The sequence below is a fragment of the Pelodiscus sinensis genome, chromosome 17 (genome assembly GCF_052426305.1).
Source record: "Pelodiscus sinensis isolate ZL-2025 chromosome 17, ASM5242630v1, whole genome shotgun sequence".
Lineage (NCBI taxonomy): Eukaryota > Metazoa > Chordata > Testudines > Trionychidae > Pelodiscus > Pelodiscus sinensis.
Genome location: NC_143068.1, coordinates 35,155,310 through 35,173,356, shown reverse-complemented (window position 1 = coordinate 35,173,356; position 18,047 = coordinate 35,155,310). Strand labels below are relative to the sequence as shown.

General features: G+C 62.9%; 2 protein-coding genes across 2 annotated transcripts in view; both read right to left on the bottom strand.

Annotated features, from left to right (window-relative positions):
• Window positions 1–7,986: 7,986 nt before the first annotated feature.
• TGM2 (transglutaminase 2) overlaps window positions 7,987–18,047 on the bottom strand; it is a 51,961-nt gene continuing 41,900 nt past the window's right edge. Inside the window, exons 10-13 of the mRNA XM_075900810.2 lie at window positions 17,512–17,784; window positions 12,859–13,019; window positions 11,270–11,406; window positions 7,987–9,883 (exon numbers count right to left, since the gene is read on the bottom strand). Of these exons, the coding sequence (XP_075756925.1) occupies window positions 9,727–9,883; window positions 11,270–11,406; window positions 12,859–13,019; window positions 17,512–17,784 (728 nt within the window). The 3' untranslated portion in view covers window positions 7,987–9,726. The remainder of the gene's footprint in view (window positions 9,884–11,269; window positions 11,407–12,858; window positions 13,020–17,511; window positions 17,785–18,047) is intronic.
• LOC112543916 (uncharacterized) lies at window positions 13,026–16,383 on the bottom strand. The gene is made up of 4 exons (XM_089769808.1): window positions 16,339–16,383; window positions 14,494–14,634; window positions 13,656–14,459; window positions 13,026–13,621 (listed from the first exon to the last, which is right to left on the bottom strand). The coding sequence occupies exons 1-4, from the start codon at window positions 16,381–16,383 to the stop codon at window positions 13,331–13,333; spliced, it is 1,281 nt and encodes a 426-aa protein (XP_089625934.1). The 3' UTR covers window positions 13,026–13,330.

Below are 18,047 nucleotides of genomic sequence, written 5' to 3'. Positions count from 1 at the left end.
GAATGCAGGTTGTAACCTCTCCTAGGCCATGCTTGGCCCTGCCGTGAGGGCAGGGGGCTGGACACGACCTCTCGAGGTCCCTTCCAGTTCTGGTGGTCTGTGATTCTCTTAAACTCTAGTCCCGGAATGCCAGCCGTCTCCAGGGGTTGTGAACAGATGCCAGTGTGTAGTTGTGTTTTCAGTCCAGCTTAGGAGCCTAACTATGTTTTGTCAGCTTTGACAAATATCCAACCTCCCTTCTGGAGAGGGAGCCGAAATGTATTTCCCTCATGTGCGTGCCAGTATTGCTGCAGCACCATAAGTGACTGTCTCGCCTTTTTCTCTGCCATGGAAGGGTGAACCCAGGAGGTTTAATGAATGAACAGTTCTCTGAAAAATGACTTTGTAAAACTGTCGTCGTCAGCCCTCCTGTGCTCAGTCCTGCTGGCTTATTTCAGTGGCAAGTTGCTGGTACTGTAAGGTGGGTGCATAACTGGCTGGATAACTGTACTCAGCGAGTAGTTATTAATGGTTCTCAATCCTGCTGGAAAGGTATAACAAGTGGGATTCCGCAGAGGTCTGTTTTGGGACCAGCTCTGTTCAATATCTTCATCAACGATTTAGATATTGGCATAGAGAGGGTGCTTATTAAGTCTGCAGATGATACCAAGCTGGGAGGGGTTGCGACTGCTCTGGAGGATAGGGTCAGAATTCAAAATGACCTGGACAAATTGGAGAAATGGTCTGAGGTAAACAGGATGAAGTTTAATAAAGACAAATGTAAAGTGCCCCACTTAGGAAGGAACAGTCAGTTTCACACACACAGAATGGGAAGCGACTGTCTGGGAAGGAGTACGGCAGAAAGGGATCTAGGGTTATAGTGGACCACAAGCTGAATAGGAGTCAGCAGGGTGATGCTGTTGCCAAAAAAGCAAACCTGATTCTGGGAGGCATTAACAGGTGTGTTGTGAGCAAGACACGAGAAGTCATTCTTCCGCTCTGCTCTACGCTGATTAGGCCTCAGTTGGAGTATTGTGTCCAGTTCTGGACACCGCATTTCAAGAAAGATGTGGAGAAATTGGAGAGGGCCCAGAGAAGAGCAACACGAATGATGAAAGGTCTAGAGAACATGAGCTATGAAGGAAGGCTGAAAGAATTGGGTTTGTTTAGAAAAGAAGATTGGGGGGGGAGGGCCATAATAGCGGTTTTCAAGTATCTAAAAGGGTGTCATGAGGAGGAGGGAGAAACTTGTTCATCTTGGCCTCTGAGAATAGAAGAAGCAGCAATGGGCTTAAACTGCAGCAAGGGAGGTCTCGGTTGGACGTTAGGAAAAAGTTCCTACCTGTCAGGGTGGTCAAACACTGGGATAAATTGCCCAGGGAGGTTGTGGAATCCCCATCTCTGGAGATATTTCAGAGCAGGGTAGATAAATGTCTATCAGGGATGGTCTAGACAGTGCTGGGTCCTGCCATAGGGGCAGGGGACTGGACTCGCTGACTCTCGAGGTCCCTCCCAGTCCTAGTGTTCTGTGATTCCCCTGCCAGCCCTGGAGCAGTCTGGGGAGGGCGGGCTTGGCATTAACAGAACAGTTTCCTAAATCCTGGATCCAGCCCCTGAGGCTCAGGTCTCCCTCCGCCCCCCTCCCCCGCCACCAAGCTTTGGGGAGTCTGTGCCAACTGCAGGACGGGATCACAATCTACTGGCCTGCGCCCCACTAGGCGCTGGAGCGCGGGGGAATGGGGGGAGGGGCCTTCTCGTCACTCAGGGGCCATGTCCAGGAGGGGGTTTTGGTTTTGTTTGGCTCTTGTGTGCGGCCCCCGACTGATTTTTCTGTGGGTCAGTGGCCCCCGCCCCAGCTTTAAACTAACAGAGTCTGGTGGGCTGCGGGGGAGGTGGCTGGCTAGCCACAGAGCAGGAACAATCTGAGCCCCTCTCCCATTTCGTTGCCCGCAGCCTAGGTGAGCGGGTGCCACCGCAGGGGTCAGAGGTAAAACCACCCCGTCCCCGTCCCCCGCTGCCTGTGTGCTGCCCCAGCACCGCCCTCCACTCACGGAGCAGTAACTCCATCCCGCTGCCTGCCCCCCGCCGGCCAGCCCAACCCACCACACGCAAACCTGGCCTCTGTGTGAGCCTCCCCCCTCCCCCACGGGGTCCTCCGTGTTTGGCTGTAGCTGGCTGCCTAGGGGCCCTTTGGAGGTCTCCCCCAGTGCTCAGGGACAGGCAGGAGGACAGACGGACTTGGGCAAGGAATAGCTGCTTTCCTGCCCCTGCACCGTAAGCCGGCTGACGAGCTTCGCGTTCTCGCTCACTGAGCTGGGGGCAGGGCAGAGATTCAGACCCGCCAGCGGGGTCCTAAACCCCTGTGTGAGGGCAGCGCTCACAGCTAGCTGGGCCCCCGGCCCGGCTGCTGAACTGGGCCGAGAACTTTAGACCCTAGTGATCCTGGGAGAAAGGCAGAAATGTGCCCAGCCCAGCGTGCCTTGGCTGGCAGACGGAGCGTGCCACGTCCTGGGCCTTGTCCTGTCAGTCCCATCAGTCTGCAGCCACAGCCCCCATCTGCCCAGCCATCGCTCCTCCTTAGGGACCAGCTCAAGGAGCGAGACAGATCGGGGACAAAACTGACAAAACGTATTCCCCTGTAAGTGACGGGAGGACAAGCAGCAAGGGGCTGAAACTGCAGCAAGGGAGGGTTAGGTTGGGCCTTAGGAAAAACGTCCTGCCTGTCCGGGTGGTGAAACACGGGGATAAATTGCCTGGGGAGGTCCTGGGATCCCCATCCCTGGAGATATTGAAGAGCAGATCAGACAGACACCTGGCAGGGATGATGTAGATGGTGCCTGGTCCTGCCGGGAGGCCAGGGGCCTGGACTGGACCTCGTGAGGGCCCTTGCAGTTCTAGTGTGCTAGGATTCTAGCGTTCCTTTCTCCAGGAGCACAGATACCTCTGGCTTTTTAAAACAAGCAGCCCCCCTGTACTATTACTATTAACTGTTGTTACTAACGGTTCACAGTCCTGCTGGAAGGGCGGAACAAGGGGGGTTCCGCAGGGCTCTGTTTTGGGACTGGTCCTGGTCAATGTCTTCATCCACAATTTAGATACTGGTATCTGCAGATGCTCCCAAGCTGGGAGGGGCTGCAAGTGTTTTGGAGGATGGGTCAACATTCAAAATGATCTGGAGAAATGGTCTGCGGTCAACAGGATGAAGATTAATAAGGACAAATGCAAAGTGCTCCACTGAGGAAGGACCAATCCGCGTCTCTCGGAATGGGCAGTGGCTGTCTAGGAAGGAGTCCTGCAGAAAGGGATCTAGGGATCAGAGCGGGCCCCAAGCTAAATCTGAGTCAACAGTGTGACTAGGGTTACCAGGTGGCTTCCAAAAGAATACCGGACACACTTGATCTCAGATGGGGGGAGGAGAGAAGCGGGGCTGGCCGGGAGGAGGTCGGCCGTTAGCCCCTGAAGGTGGTTGTGGTGTAGTGTAAGTTCCTTGCTGGTTGCTGTGCGTGGGCTGTGAGGGACCCCCACTGGCAGCTGTCTGGAAGCAGGGCCCAGCAGGGGGTGCCTTACACCCCAGGGCGGTGGCTAAAACCCGTTCTACAAGTTAAGGGAAGAGGCTGGACAAAGGAGGTGTGTGCTGGGAAAAGGGGGAGGTTTTTGGGCTGGAATCATGGAGGAACCAGTCTAAGGAGACAGCTGGAATCCAGGGCCTAGGGACCCTATCTCAAGGGGTCTGAGAGATCCTGGCCCTGACTCCTGTAAACACGTCACGTCTGTGCTGGGCTGTATCCTGGAGAAGCAATAACCACTCTCTGTTCTACTGGCTGGTGGAGTCTGTTCTTGCTGCTACGGGGGTGCAGGATTGGGGGGAACCCCGACTGCATCATCACAGTGATGTGACAGCGAGTTGGGGTTCCCCTGATCATGCAGCCCTGTAGCAGCAAGAACAGACTCCGCCAGCCAGTAGAACAGAGAGGGGTTATTGCTCCTTCAGGGTACAGCACAGCACAGACGTGACATGACTACAGGATTCTGGGCACCCCTTGAGATGGGGTGCCTCGGCCCTTTGACTCCCAGCCCCCCTCCTTAGTCCGTCTCCATGATTCCAGCTGGAAACTGCCCCTTCCCCCGCACCCTCACTTCCTTAGTTCCCTAGCTGCCCTCAACCGGTCTGACCGGTTGGGTCTTTGTCTAGGTGACCTAGGCAGCCCACCTGCTGGGCCGTGCTCACAGACAGAGGCCAGTAGGGGTCATCCACAGCCCAAGCACAGCGACCAGCAAGGTCCTGACACTACATCACAACATGTGGGTGAGTCAGTGGGAATCACACCTCACCGCACGGGGGGGCACCGAGTTACAGAGCAGAGAGCCCCCCCGCTACGCCACAGGTGGGATCAGAGCCCCATGCGGCTTGGTCTTTTCCATCCTTGTCTTGGGGGCTTCCGGGGGAATAACAGGTTTATGGCTGGGTGTGCGAGGGGAGATCTCAACTCTTGATGAAGGTTTTTTTCTTTCTCCCGGTCCCAGCTAATAGGATTTCCACGCAGCACTCAGTTTGTCTGCTCATCGTAAGCTCCCAGCTTTCCTCTTGTCGTAACACCCCCATTTCCTTCGTTAGCCGCATTTAACTAACCGCAAAGAGCAAGTAATGCCCCGGGAGGGAGGAATTGAAATCACACCTCCCGTGGCTTAATACCCTGTGCTGCTGTGGTGCGCTGTCAGACCACCCTGCAGCTGGAGAATTCCCCACTGGCTCCCGCCAGGAGTCCTTCCCTCCTCTGAAAAGAGGGAATTAAGACGAGCGCCTGTCAGTTTCTAGCGTCTGTTTCTGCTCGTGGAGGCTTTCAGTCTGAGCTGCCAGGGAACACGGGAGGGAGTGTTCACAATCTCCTCCTTTCCCCCATGGCTGACGGCGTCACTTAAATCTGCCCCAGCCTCCCCCCCCCCTTTCCAGCCGTGCGGTCGGTCTGCATTGACGTGACATGTTATAGGGGAGAGGAGCTTGGCGGGGGTCAGCAGGGCGCATTTGGAAGATCTAATCTGGCGTGGATTGCGCATTCCTCGCCCAAAGCAAACCGGCCTCGTAGGCTGCGGGCACGTTACCCTCCCTCCACGTGAACTCACAATGGGAAGGCACAAACACGGGCGGCTCTGGGACTCGTGTCAACCTGCGTTACCCCACCGGCTCCCGGCCCTTTCCCCTCTGCTCAGCTGCTCTGGAGAGGCCCAGCCTTCCAGCGCTGTGGGGGATGATTATGGGACAGGCTGAGAGCTCACCTGGCCCCTGAGAGCTCCATGTTTGCCTCGGCCTCGGCTCTTCAGGGCCAAAGAGGCCTTGGAGCTAGTGGCGCCGGACGGTGACACCAGCCCTAGAAGGGCACCGAGCTGGCTCCCATCAGGCTCCGGGCGGCAGGTGCTGCAGTATTGGTCGGCGTAGCAATAAGCCAGCTGCTGCTGGAAGTCGGGAGCGCTAGGGATGTCCAGCATCTTCGCCCGCCCCTGGGGTGGCCCTGGAGAGACCAAACTGAACTCTGCTCTCCACTGCAGCCCCCCAGCAGGGCCGCGCTCTCGGCTCTGGGCTGGGGCCCAAAATGAGGGGATCAGCATGCAGGAGGGGGCTGGGGTGGGGAGAGGCATTTGGGATGCAGGGAGCTCCAGGCTGTGGTCAAGGGATTTGGAGAGTGGGAGGGGGCCAGGGCAGGAGGGGGGGTGTGGGATGGAAAGGGGGTGGGATCTGGGAGGGAGTTGGGAGGTCAGGGCCGGAGCAGAGGGTTGGGGGTGGGTGCTTCCATGGGACGTAGAAGGGAGGGGAAGAAAAATCCCCCAAGGTGGAGGAACAGCTTTCACAGCCCCCATTGGCGTTCAGGGGCCGCTGTCTGGGCCAAGTCGGGTGCGCAAGAGGCTGCTTTGGCTTTGTCCCAGGGTGGGCCCAGACCCATCCTCCAGCGTGAGACAGTGGGGCCAGGGCTCCCTGCTCTGAATGGTCCCCAGCTGCAGTTTGCTCCCAGAGGCTGGGAGTGGGCGACAGGAGGGATCCCGCGAGGATTCCCTGTTCGGTTCCCTCCCTCTGGGCTGCCCGGCCCTGGCCACCGTGGGCAGACAGGACCCTGCGCTGGAGGGACCTTTGGTCTGAGCCGGCCTGGCCGTGCTGACGTTCTTATGGAGTCTTGAGAAATGGGCCACCTCTGATCCTCTGCTCTGTCCCCCTGCCTAACGCTGGCCAGAGACCGTCCCCGCAGCGATCCCTGGAGCACAAAGAGGAGGCAGGATGCGCTGCCAGGGAATGCAGCTGCCCTCGGCTGGAAGCCCTGTCCACGCTGAGCTCTTTAGAGATCAAACTCGCCTTGTGCTAGCCCCCGGTGGGGCCGTGGGGGGAGGAGAGCCACAGCCAAATGTGGGGCTGGCGTGTTCCCCCTGTGGCTCTGCTCCGCGTTGTCTAGGCCGGTCCTCTCCCATCACCGCTGGCATCCGTGGAGCTGCCCGGTGCTAGAGCACCCGGGGGAGAATCCGGAGAAAGCCTGAGTGTGCGGGTCTCTCCGGCCCCTGGCCTGGCCCTGGGCGAGCCGGCCTCGCTCTCCAGCGGGAGCTGGTCTCCCTCCCAGCGCGGCTGAGATTTCTCTCGGCGTCGGGTGGAATGTGATTGCTCACGGCGCCGGCGTCTCCGAGGGCCAGGCGGTGACGCTCTGGAATCCAGGGGCACGGGGGCAGAGGCCAGGCGGGAGGTGCTAGGATCGGGGGGGGGGGAGGGTCTCGGAGCTCTGGCGTGGGGCTTTGTGGACGTGGAGTGGGGAGGAAATGACAAGTCCCAGCCCCTCTGGAAATTCCCACCTCCCACGGAATGGCTGCAGCCGCCCGGCCCTGCTCTATTGCCCCCCCGGGGCTGGCCGCCGGAGAGGGGTGCGCTTGTCTCCTGCGGAGGGCCCGACGCCGCTGGCGCTGGGGCGGCTCTTCCCTGCGGAGCTCAGGTAGCCAGGCAGTGGGTTGGCCCAGCCTCCAGGCACATGCCCAGGGACCCAGGCGGGTTTGGAGCCAGCCTGAGCCATTGCTCCGGCTCTCCGGCCTGTTTTTAGCCGGCCAGCTCTGTTGCCACAATGGGCTCCATGGAGGCGCTGCGCCCCACTGCCACTCGGAGCTAGCGGCTGCCTCCTCTCCAGGCGAGCTGGGCCTGCTGCCGCCTACTTGGGAGAGCATTCAGCTAGCAAAGCAAGGGGGAACCGTATCTGCCCCCCAGCTTGCCTGGATCTGGCCCCTCCGGATCAGGGCGCCCCTCTCAGCACTGGGGAACCAGGCTGGCACTCCAGCTCTGCAGCCCCCCTCCCACCCAGCCCCTGCACCCCCAGCCCACTCCCTCCTCGACCAAGGAGGCCCAGCTCTTGCCTCCACGAGTTAGTCAGCCAGCCTAATACCCTGCCTGCACCTGGAATCTACGGGCTCCTGAGGAGCGAGAAGCTGGTGTGAGCAACCTTTCCTCTCCCTGCCTTTTGTCTTTCAATAGTGTTTGCTGGAGCCCTGCAGGGGAGCGTGAATGTGGTGCAGAAGGTGAGGAGCTTGTGTGTCAGCACCCGTGGAGTGGGCAGAGAAAGGCGTGTGTGTGAGTGGGGTGTGTCGGGGCATTGCGCAAGGGGGCAGAGTTAAGGTTGCATGAGTTAAGGTTTTCCAGTCTGAGGTTTGCTCGATTCAGCATTCTGCAAGGGGATGACCAGCCCCCAAACAGCCGTGACTGTTTACGTAGTTGTTTGCTGCTGAATGTATTGGTTTTGCAGTTATAGACGCACAGAGAGTTATTTAGAGGGAACTCAGAAAATGGCTTTCTTGGATTCCTGCATCAACTGATATAGAAATATCCCTGGACCAGCATTTTACTGGGAGCATTAATTCTCCTAGAGAGGGTAGAAAAAGCAAATTTATGTTGCATTTAGGGGACAAACCCCCCTGCACCTACCCGGCTGCGAGCCAGAGATGAATGGGCGCCCCGTGGGGCGGGACGCAAAGAACGCAGCGAGTCTGAGATTGAAAGTGAAAAAGTAACTTTATTCTGTGTCCCTGCCAGTGTCCGTCTGGCCCTCGCACAGCCCGTTGGCGGGACACCAGGAGAAGGGCCAGAAAAGTGAGCACAGGCCCCTCTCTGTACATTGGAGGTTAGATAGAACATACATCGCAGCCCCACCCAGGCCGGCTCCCGCGGTGCGAGCCTTTCCCTGCCTCGCTGCTTTCCAAAAGCACTTTCCCGCCATCGCCGACTGGTACCAGCGGGCGCGGGCCCTGCGTGCAAGTGTCTGGCTTCCTGCGGGTGGGTTAGTTCATTCTTCTGCCTCCCAGCGGAGTATTTACAGCCGGGGGAAAGGGCCGTTTCGAGCTGGTGTCTATGCCGGAAGAAGGGGGGGTGGCGGGATTGAACCGGCAAACTTTTCAGACCTCTTGGAGTGCCTCCTGGTTCACACAGATGCTAGGGAGGGCTGGAAGGAGAGCCCAGGGAGGCCTTGCCTCTCCCCACGCCCCGTTACCCCCGGCCAGCATCCTCGGAGCATGGGTCCCACCAGGCCAAGCCGATTGTTATTAACCCTCCGCTGCGCACCGATGTAGCGGACAGGCCCCGTGGCTCTGCACTGCCCGGACGGGGAGGCCTGCCAGGTGCACCCTGCCCTTCCAGAGGGAGCCACTGCCAAGGACGGGCCCCCTGCCCTGCGAAGGCCTTTTCTGCTGGGGCTGGAGGGATTTCGTGGGGCTCGGGAGAGGGGTGGGGGCACTGGCTCTTTAGCACGTCGGGCGGGGGGGGGGGAGAGGTTAGCACATACAGGGCCATGGTAGGGACCCCAGAGCCGGCTGCTGGCACGTCAGGCTGAGCCAGGTTCAATCCCCACCGTGCCCCTTCCACACGGGGTGTTCGGACGGGTCTGACGGCCCCGGCTGCCTTATTTGTCTCCTCGCTGCTTTCACCAGAGCTTTCCGCTTGGGACTCTGGGGGCCCCTGCCCGAGGGGGACCCCGTGTGCCGCGGAGACTGAGACAAACCGAGCTGGGGGCGAGGGACGATTGTCTAGCGTCCTTCCTGTGGCCGGGCTGGCAGCCTGGGCTTTGCTAACCCAGCTGGGGCTGGAGCGGAGGTGGAACGTGGCCTGGGGTCACAAAGGCCCGTGTTGGAACCAACTCCCCAGCGCCTCCGGCAGGTGGACCCCTCTTCCCTCTCCCCCTCCCCACCTCCCCGTGCCGGCATAACCACAAGCCGCAGGCAGAGGGGGGGATGCGAGGGCACCTCTGGGCCAGTCTCCCCCTCAGCCCAGAATCTCCAGAGGGCATGAGGGGGCCGGGTGGTGGGCCCCGCGAGGAGGAACCTGGTGCTCTCTGCAGCCACGCGGAGGCAGATCCCGCAGGGGGAGCGGCAGAGGGCGGGGAGCGCGGACCGTCCCTCTCCAGTCTGTGCTCGGCCAGGGCCAGGGGTCGTGCCACCGAGCACCGTGTCAGATGTGTGGGAGGAAGCCGGGGGGGGGGGGGGTCTTGCCCTGGGGTCCTCTCCCTCCCCCTCCTCCTTTGGGCTGATTTGCTCTGGCCAGGTGAGTGGGGCCGGCTGATAACGGGCCCGACGCCCAGGGCCAGCGGGTCCAGGAGCAGCTCCGGTCTGGGCTGGCTCTCGGGCAGAGGAAGCCCTGGCACGGGCCAGCTGGCAGCACTGGGGTGGGGGGGCGGGGGCGGGGCTCTGACTCGGCGCTGGCTCTGCAGAGGGGACTCGTGGAGCAGACGGGGCCCGGGGCCTTCACTTGGGCAGCGGGGCCACGATGACATTGCGAAAGCCCTTCACCCCCTTCAGCTTGTCGCTCTCGAAATTCACCACCAGCTTGCGCAGGCCGGACTGCTGGGGGGCCAGATCCACCCGCACCTTCGCCTCCTGCCCGGGCTCCACGGCGTCGGCGCTGGGGGGAGACGCAAAATCAGCAAAGCTGGGCGCCAGCCAGGGCAACGGGGGCTGGCCAGGGCAGGGGGGCACCAGCCAGGGCAGGGGGGTGCCAGCCAGGGCAGGGGGGGCTGGCCAGGCTCAACAGTGCACTGGCCAGGGCAGGGGGGCACCAGCCAGGGCAGGGGGGGCTGGCCAGGCTCAACAGGGCACTGGCCAGGGCAGGGGGGTGCCAGCCAGGGCAGGGGGGGCTGGCCAGGCTCAACAGTGCACTGGCCAGGGCAGGGGGGCACCAGCCAGGGCAGGGGGGCACCAGCCAGGGCAATGGGGGCTGGCCAGGCTCAACAGGGCACTGGCCAGGGCAGGGGGGCACCAGCCAGGGCAGGGGGGCACCAGCCAGGGCAATGGGGGCTGGCCAGGCTCAACAGGGCACTGGCCAGGGCAGGGGGGCACCAGCCAGGGCAGGGGGGGCTGGCCAGGCTCAACAGGGCACCGGCCAGGGCAGGGGGGCACCAGCCAGGGCAGGGGGGCACCAGCCAGGGCAATGGGGGCTGGCCAGGCTCAACAGGGCACCGGCCAGGGCAGGGGGGTGCCAGCCAGGGCAGGGGGGCACCAGCCAGGGCAATGGGGGCTGGCCAGGCTCAACAGGGCACTGGCCAGGGCAGGGGGGCACCAGCCAGGGCAGGGGGGGCTGGCCAGGCTCAACAGGGCACTGGCCAGGGCAGGGGGGCACCGGCCAGGGCAGGGGGGCACCAGCCAGGGCAGGGGGGCGCCGGCCAGGGCAATAGGGGCTGGCCAGGCTCAACAGGGCACCGGCCAGGGCAGGGGGGCACCGGCCAGGGCAGGGGGGCACCAGCCAGGGCAGGGGGGCGCCGGCCAGGGCAATAGGGGCTGGCCAGGCTCAACAGGGCACCGGCCAGGGCAGCCCGGTCCCCGCAGCCTGCTGGGGTCACTTGCCGGTACTCGGGCCAGACCCAGGCAGGGCCCTGCCAGGAGCCCCGTGGCACTGAATAGCCTTGTCCCCCGGACCCCGCCAGCAGCACCAGCCTGAGGGGGACACGGGGGGGGGGGCCGGGAGAGCTTCCTCGTTGCTCTTTGAAACCTGCTTCGAGGCGGCAGGCGGTGAAGTGGGCGCGTGGGACACGTGCAGCCCCATGCACCGGGGCCCGCCCTCCGGCTGCTTCTGCGGGGGCGGCCTCGGCTGGCCCGGCCGCAGCGCCTCGGGGCGACCCGTCTGGAGGCCCGGGAGCTCCCCCGCTGGCCCTCGTGGCTGTCGGCGGGTGGGGAGGGTCTCGGGCACTTTGCGCCCCGGCGGAGGGGCCTGTGGGCTCTGCCCTCTGGCCGGGCCCTTCCGCCGCGTCTCCCCTCGGCTGGCCCTGCCCGCCCCGGGGAGCAGGGCACCTACAGCTCCTGGGTCCTTTGGCCTTCGGTCAGCCCGGCCCCCTCGGCGGTGAACACGCAGCCCTGCAGCGCCACGGACAGCGGGTTGGTCAGCGTCAGCTCGGCCACCAGCTTCCGCTGCTGCCGCGGCTCCCCCAGGATCTGTTCGGAAACACAGCGCGAGCCTCCCTCAGTTCCTTTGGCCATTGGAGAGTGTGTGTGTGTGTCTGTGTGTGTACCTGTGGGGGGGTGTACCCCTGTGTGTGTGTACCCGTGTGTGTGTGTGTGTGTGTGTGTACCTGTGGCGGGGGTGTACCCCGTGTGTGTGTGTGTGTGTGTGTGTGTGTGTGTGTGTGTGTACCTGTGGGGGGTGTACCCGAGTGTGTGTGTGTACCCGTGTGTGTGTACCTGTGGGGGGTGTACCCCTGCGTGTGTGTGTATGTACCTGTGGGGGGTGTACCCGAGTGTGTGTGTGTGTGTGTGTGTGTGTGTGTGTACCTGTGGGGGGGTGTACCCCTGTGTGTGTGTACCCGTGTGTGTGTGTGTGTGTGTGTGTACCTGTGGCGGGGGTGTACCCCGTGTGTGTGTGTGTGTGTGTGTGTGTGTGTGTGTGTGTACCTGTGGGGGGTGTACCCGAGTGTGTGTGTGTACCCGTGTGTGTGTACCTGTGGGGGGTGTACCCCTGCGTGTGTGTGTATGTACCTGTGGGGGGTGTACCCGAGTGTGTGTGTGTGTGTGTGTGTGTGTGTGTGTACCTGTGGGGGGTGTACCCGAGTGTGTGTGTGTACCCGTGTGTGTGTACCTGTGGGGGGTGTACCCCTGCGTGTGTGTGTATGTACCTGTGGGGGGTGTACCCGAGTGTGTGTGTGTGTGTGTGTGTGTGTGTGTACCTGTGGGGGGTGTACCCGAGTGTGTGTGTGTCTGTGTATGTACCTGTGGGGGGTGTACCCCTGAGTGTGTGTGTGTGTGTACCTGTGTGGGGTGTACCCCTGCGTGTGTGTACCCGTGTATGTATGTACCCGTGTGTGTACACTCGGCGTGGGCTCGGCGGTGGCGGTGGGAGTCACCAGGAGGGGGGCAGTGCCCCTTGCCGATCTGACAGCAGCTACGAGCTACCTGCTTTAACCCCTCACGAGGCAGCTGCTCTCCTGCTATGGTCTGTCCTCTGCCCCGCCCCCCCAGCAGCCTGTGGACTCATCCCATGCCTGCCCCCGAACCGCTCAGCCCTGCAGCCCCCCCCCGCACCGCAGCAGTCGGCCCCCCAGTGGACTTGAGGGGGGAGCAGGAGGGGCCAGGCCCCTCCTGTCCATGTGGCGTGCGGAGCCGGGGGCATGGGAGGGGTTGGCAGGTGGGACCCGGGGCTGGGCCAGGGAGGTGCGGCTGGTTTCAGTTGGGACGTGGCCCCTGGACGCCCCTAGGGCAGGGCAGGGCAGGTGCGACCCCAGCGCAGCAGCAGAGCGAGGCTGAGTTCGGGGCAGCCGTTCCAGCCCGTGCGCTGGGTGGGGACTTGCCACAAGCTGCGCCGCTTGCCTTGGTCTCACTCGGCTGCCCCCCAGGCGCGTCCTGGTCCCTAAGCGCTCGGCCGCGGCAGGAGGGGCCCGCGGAAGCTCTTACCCTGATCTTAATGTCTGGGTTCTTTACGTAGATGTCTCGGACCCCCAGGACGGCCTCTTGGCTCTGGTACTCGATGAGCAGGGCGATCAGCTTGATCATGTTGTCTGGGGTCAGGCAGCTGCCGTAGTTCTCGTACAGAATCCGCAGGGGCACAGACTTCTCTGGAGAGGGGGAAAGAGCTGGGTTAGCCGCCCCCAGCCCACCGCCTCTGGAGAAACAGCTGATTCCTCATCCCCGGAGCCTCTGGCATCCCAGGTCCGCAGCCCCTTCCCCTTCAGGGCAGCAGAGCCGAGGAGCGCCCGAGAAATCGGAGCTCTAGGCACATGCCCTGGAGGGAAGGGGGGATGCCAGTGCACTTTGGTGCCCCTTGTAAGAACCTCTTGCCTGACTTGCTGGGGACAGGGAGGGAGCCCCATGTACCCTGGCTCCCTGTCTGACTCGCCACACTGTCAAAGGGATGCGCAGGTCTGCTTCACTTCCCGTCCTTTACTGTTGGGTAGCACCGCTGCCAGCCACCCCACTCCTGCTGTGTTCTGCTCCAGAGCCTCCAGCAGGTGTCACCGGACTGACTCTGGGCTTGGCCGGCTGTAACTGGCGGAGTGATTCTGGTCTCGGCCGGCCGTGCCTCTGGCGGAGTGACTGGTCTTGGCCGGCCGTACCTCTGGCGGAGTGACTGGTCTTGGCCGGCCGTACCTCTGGCGGAGTGACTGGTCTCGGCCGGCCGTACCTCTGGTGGAGTGACTCTGGTCTCGGCCGGCTGTACCTCTGGCAGAGTGACCGGTCTCGGCTGGCTGTACCTCTGGCAGAGTGACCGGTCTCGGCCGGCTGTGCCTCTGGTGGAGTGACTGGTCTCGGCTGGCCGTACCTCTGGCGGAGTGACTGGTCTCGGCCGGCCGTACCTCTGGTGGAGTGACTCTGGTCTCGGCCGGCTGTACCTCTGGCAGAGTGACTGGTCTCGGACGGCTGTACCTCTGGCGGAGTGACTGGTCTCGGCCGGCCGTACCTCTGGCGGAGTGACTGGTCTTGGCCGGCCGTACCTCTGGCGGAGTGACTCTGGTCTCGGCCGGCTGTACCTCTGGCAGAGCGACCGGTCTCGGCCGGCTGTACCTCTGGCAGAGTGACCGGTCTCGGCCGGCCTTGCCTCTGGCAGAGTGACTGGTCTCGGACGGCTGTACCTCTGGTGGAGTGACTGGTCTCGGCCGGCTGTACCTCTGGCGGAGTGACTCTGGTCTCGGCCGGCTGTACCTCTGGCGGAGTGACTCTGGTCTCGGCCGGCTGTACCTCTGGCGGAGTGACTCTGGTCTCGGCCGGCTGCACCTCTGGCGGAGTGACTCTGGTCTCGGCCGGCTGTACCTCTGGCGGAGTGACTCTGGTCTCGGCCGGCTGTACCTCTGGCAGAGTGACTGGTCTCGGCCGGCTGCACCTCTGGCGGAGTGACTCTGGTCTTGGCTGGCTGCACCTCTGGCGGAGTGACTCTGGTCTCGGCCGGCTGTACCTCTGGCAGAGTGACTCTGGTCTCGGCCGGCTGTACCTCTGGCGGAGTGACTCTGGTCTCGGCCGGCTGTACCTCTGGCAGAGTGACCGGTCTCGGCCGGCTGTACCTCTGGCAGAGTGACCGGTCTCGGCCGGCTGTACCTCTGGCAGAGTGACTTTGGTCTCGGCCAGCTGTACCTCTGGCGGAGTGACTCTGGTCTCGGCCGGCTGTACCTCTGGCGGAGTGACTCTGGTCTCGGCCGGCTGTACCTCTGGCAGAGTGACTGGTCTTGACCTAGGGCTCTAGAAAAGCATTTCGGAGCCGGACGGCAAAGGGGGACAGCTGAACAGTCCATTTGCCAAGCCGGTGCTGCCAACTTGGGGCTGAATGTGGCTCTGAGCTGGTTAACGCCCGGCAAAGGCCATTTCCCTTCTCCTGACACCCTCCTTGCCACAGCCACTGCTGTCAAGGAGCCACTTCCACCCTGGTTTGCTGAGCCTCGTTTGCACGGGTCCCCTCTTCCTTGGGTTGCTCTTGCCCATATCCCCCGGCCCCTGCAAACTCCACTCCGGCTCCTCTGCCAGTGGCGCTGCGCAGGGGACGCTGTTACTCGCGTTGGACCCGGGTGCCACGGAGCCCTGTGCGCTACCCCCCCCCCCACCCCACCAAGGAGCCGGGCCTGCTGCCAGGCACTTCTGGGGGGCAGTCTGTGGGGCCAGGCCAGGCAGGGAGCTGCCTTAGACCCCCTGCTGCTCTCCTGGCCCCCCTGCAGGAATGAGACCCAGCGCCCGACATCCCACCCCCAGTGCTGGGCCGCGGCCCATCGTTTGAGAACCGCCGGGCTAGGAGACCCAGCTGTGACCTGCAGAGGCTCTCTGGCCATTGGAGCCAATTTTCAAGGCTCTGGATCTGCAAGCTCAGATCTAGCGGCTGAGCACGGCTCCCGGGCTGCAAACCCCTTGGATGGGGGAGCCGTTAAACCCAGCTGTAGCCCTGCGTGCCCTGGCAAGAGGCTTTGGGACCCGTATTGCCTGCAGCGGCTTGGGTCCGTGTGTGTGCGAGAGAGCAAAGCACGAGAGACACCTCTTCTGAGGGGCCGGGCGGGCGATACCAAGCCCTGTGGGTCAGCCCCTTGTGTGCTTAGCAAGCAGCGGGGGAGCTTTGGTCCCGCCCCACGTCCTTTCCGGCCCCTTTCCTGACCAGAGTCCTGTTCTCGGAGCAAATCCACAGGAGACAGACCGAAGCGGGAAACCACGGACAGCAGAAGCCCAGCGAGAGCCGGAGCCTGTAAAAGAACCCGCCTGCGCGGGGGTGGGCACGGAGAGGCAGGTCCGTGGTGGGCAGTCGCGCAAGGGGCCGAGGCGGCGACCCGCCGGGACAAACCCCACCTGCGTGTCTCAGCAGGAAGCCGGCTTGGAGCCCGCCACACGCTCCAGGTGCTGTTTAGCTTGGTGGTTTGCCTCCAGGGGATGTTGGCACCTTTCTCCTTGCCTGGGATTAAGCACAAACCCCGAATTCCTGCGCTGCGCCAGCCCGTCGCTTGCTTGAACCGATGACCCAGCTGGCTCGTTATGTAATTGAATTAAGTAGAACATCTGCTGACTCCCGCGGAGCTGGGGTGCACTTGAACAGAGCCGGGAAACGGCCGTGCGGAATGACAACTGTCCGCAGCGCACGAAGCAGGCCAGGACCCGCCTGCCCAGCGCCGTCCGGAACGAGCTCCCTGCCACTGCTGTTGATTTGCACCTCAGCCGCCAGGAATAACAGTGCTGGGGCCAAATCGTCAAACCCAGGAGCCAGCCTTGGGCAAGCGAAACCTAGAAGTTGTCTAAGCAGGGGGCACTGGTGGGTCGCCGTCTGGACGACTGGATTTTATCCAGGCACAGTGATGCCTGCTCCACTGGCACCCACAGACCCCACTGTGGGTGCAAAACGTATGCAAATGTATGCAGATAACCTGAGAGGCTGGGGTGCCAGCCAGGTTAATGTGCCAGCGAGGTTCTTGCGGCCTCTGATGTCCCAGAGAAGGGCCGGTGCAGCTGTCGCGCCATTGGCAAGTGTCTGCCTGGGAGCGTGTTCTTAGCAATTCTGCCCAGCACTGGCAGCAGGGCTAAGCCCTGCTGACTCGAGGGTCCTGCCAGCTGCAAGGAGGGGATGAGCGAGCAGGAGGACAGCTGCCTTGCCAGCTGGCCTGCCACCCGACAGCCCTGGCCTTTCCCGGACACGTCGCAATGACCCGTCTTGCCACCGTCTGGCCACAGGGCAAAGCTCCCTCCTGCGCCTTGGCCTTCCCCGGAGCAACGGAGAATCCGGCTCCCTGGCGGCGGGAGGAGCACGGATTTCGAACCGTGGGCGCGTCGCTGCCAAAGCAAAGGTGAGCCCCTCCCCCCGGTTCTTCCCCCGAACTCCTCGGTAGACAAGCCCCTTTCCGTGCGCTGACTTGGCAGCCAGACCCTCTGGCCCATCCAGACACTGGCCTCCCCGCCGGGGGAGCGCAGCAGGGGCCACGCTGGACTGAGCCCTGCGCCCTGCCCAGCGGGCTCCAATCACACAGCGCGCGGGCAGCTGGGAAGGGCCACCCTGGCTCAGGGGTGTGACGTAGTGGGGGGTACCTTGCTGGTTGCTGTGCTGGCCAGTGGGCTGTGGGTGACCCCCGCTGGCTGCTGTCTGCAGCACGGCCCAGCAGGGCGGGGATGAGTCATTATGCAAAGGGGGCTTCCAACCTGTCTGACCAGCTACCCCCCAGGGAGCAGAACAATGGGAAGAAGGGGAGTGGAGCCCTGGCTGGGGGCAGGGCTGGAAGTGAGTGGGTTAGTTTCTGGCTGGTATCATGGAGGAAGCAGCCGAGGCAACGGGCTGGGATTTAGGGGCCCAGTCTCCCCATCTCAAGGGGGGCTGAGGCATCCTAGGCCTGCCCTGGAACCAGATGACATCTGTGCTGGAGAAGCAATAAACTCCCTCTGTTCTACTGGCTGGGGGAGCCTGTCCATGCCACTACGGGGGTGCAGGAGTCGGGAAAACCCCAACGCGCTGTCACAGGGGGTCACTCACGCAGGTCCACTGGGTATAAAAGAGCCAGGCCGGCTGCCAGGAGCCACGGGTCTGACCCGGGGAGCTGTTTGCTCTGCCCCGAGTCCCCGGCTTTACTCCCCGGTGCCTTCCCGCAGCCGGAGTCTTACCTGCGTGGGGTAGGAGCGTGACGTTCAGGAGATCCTTCTTGCCGCACTCGGGGCCCAGGGCGCCGCTGTAGCTGGCTGTGCGGGCGCAGAAGAGGAGCCTGCACTGCCGCTCGGTCGCAGTGTTGTTGCTGATGACGGCGTAGACGTCGAAGTCGCAGCCGTTGTTCATGCCCTCGGACACCTTGATCTTGAGGCTCAGGCCTTGCTCCTCCTCCGTCAGGGAGCTCTTCTGGAGTTCTGCCTTGGCAAACACTTCCCTCTCTTGGTCGGATCCTGGGGGCGTGAACAGGGGCTGTGGGACCCGCGAGGCCGACAGGGGCCCCCACTGTCTTGTGTGGGACCTCGGCAGCTTGGCCAATGGGAAGCTTTGTCCATTAGGAGCTTCTGGCCCAACCCTGAGCCCCCAGCCCCATTTTCTCCCCCAGTACGTGGCTTTTCTCTCCCTGGCAGTGGCCCGACCGTGCCAGCCTGCTCCATGGATTGGCCCTTCCTTCCCGCTGCTACTTCCCAGGGCCCAGCAAGGTCCCGTCCGGCCC

Excerpts from the sequence above, each read along its gene's own strand:
- LOC112543916 (XM_089769808.1), bottom strand. The coding sequence starts at position 16,383 with ATGGCGCGACAGCTGCACCGGCCCTTCTCTGGGACATCAGAGGCC. Across the intron at positions 14,635-16,338 it reads TCTCTGGGACATCAGAGGCC|AGCCCTAGGTCAAGACCAGT; the intron begins GCAAGAACCTCG and ends ATGCTTTTCTAG. Across the intron at positions 14,460-14,493 it reads CCAAAGTCACTCTGCCAGAG|GTACAGCCGGCCGAGACCGG; the intron begins GTACAGCCGGCC and ends ACTCTGCCAGAG.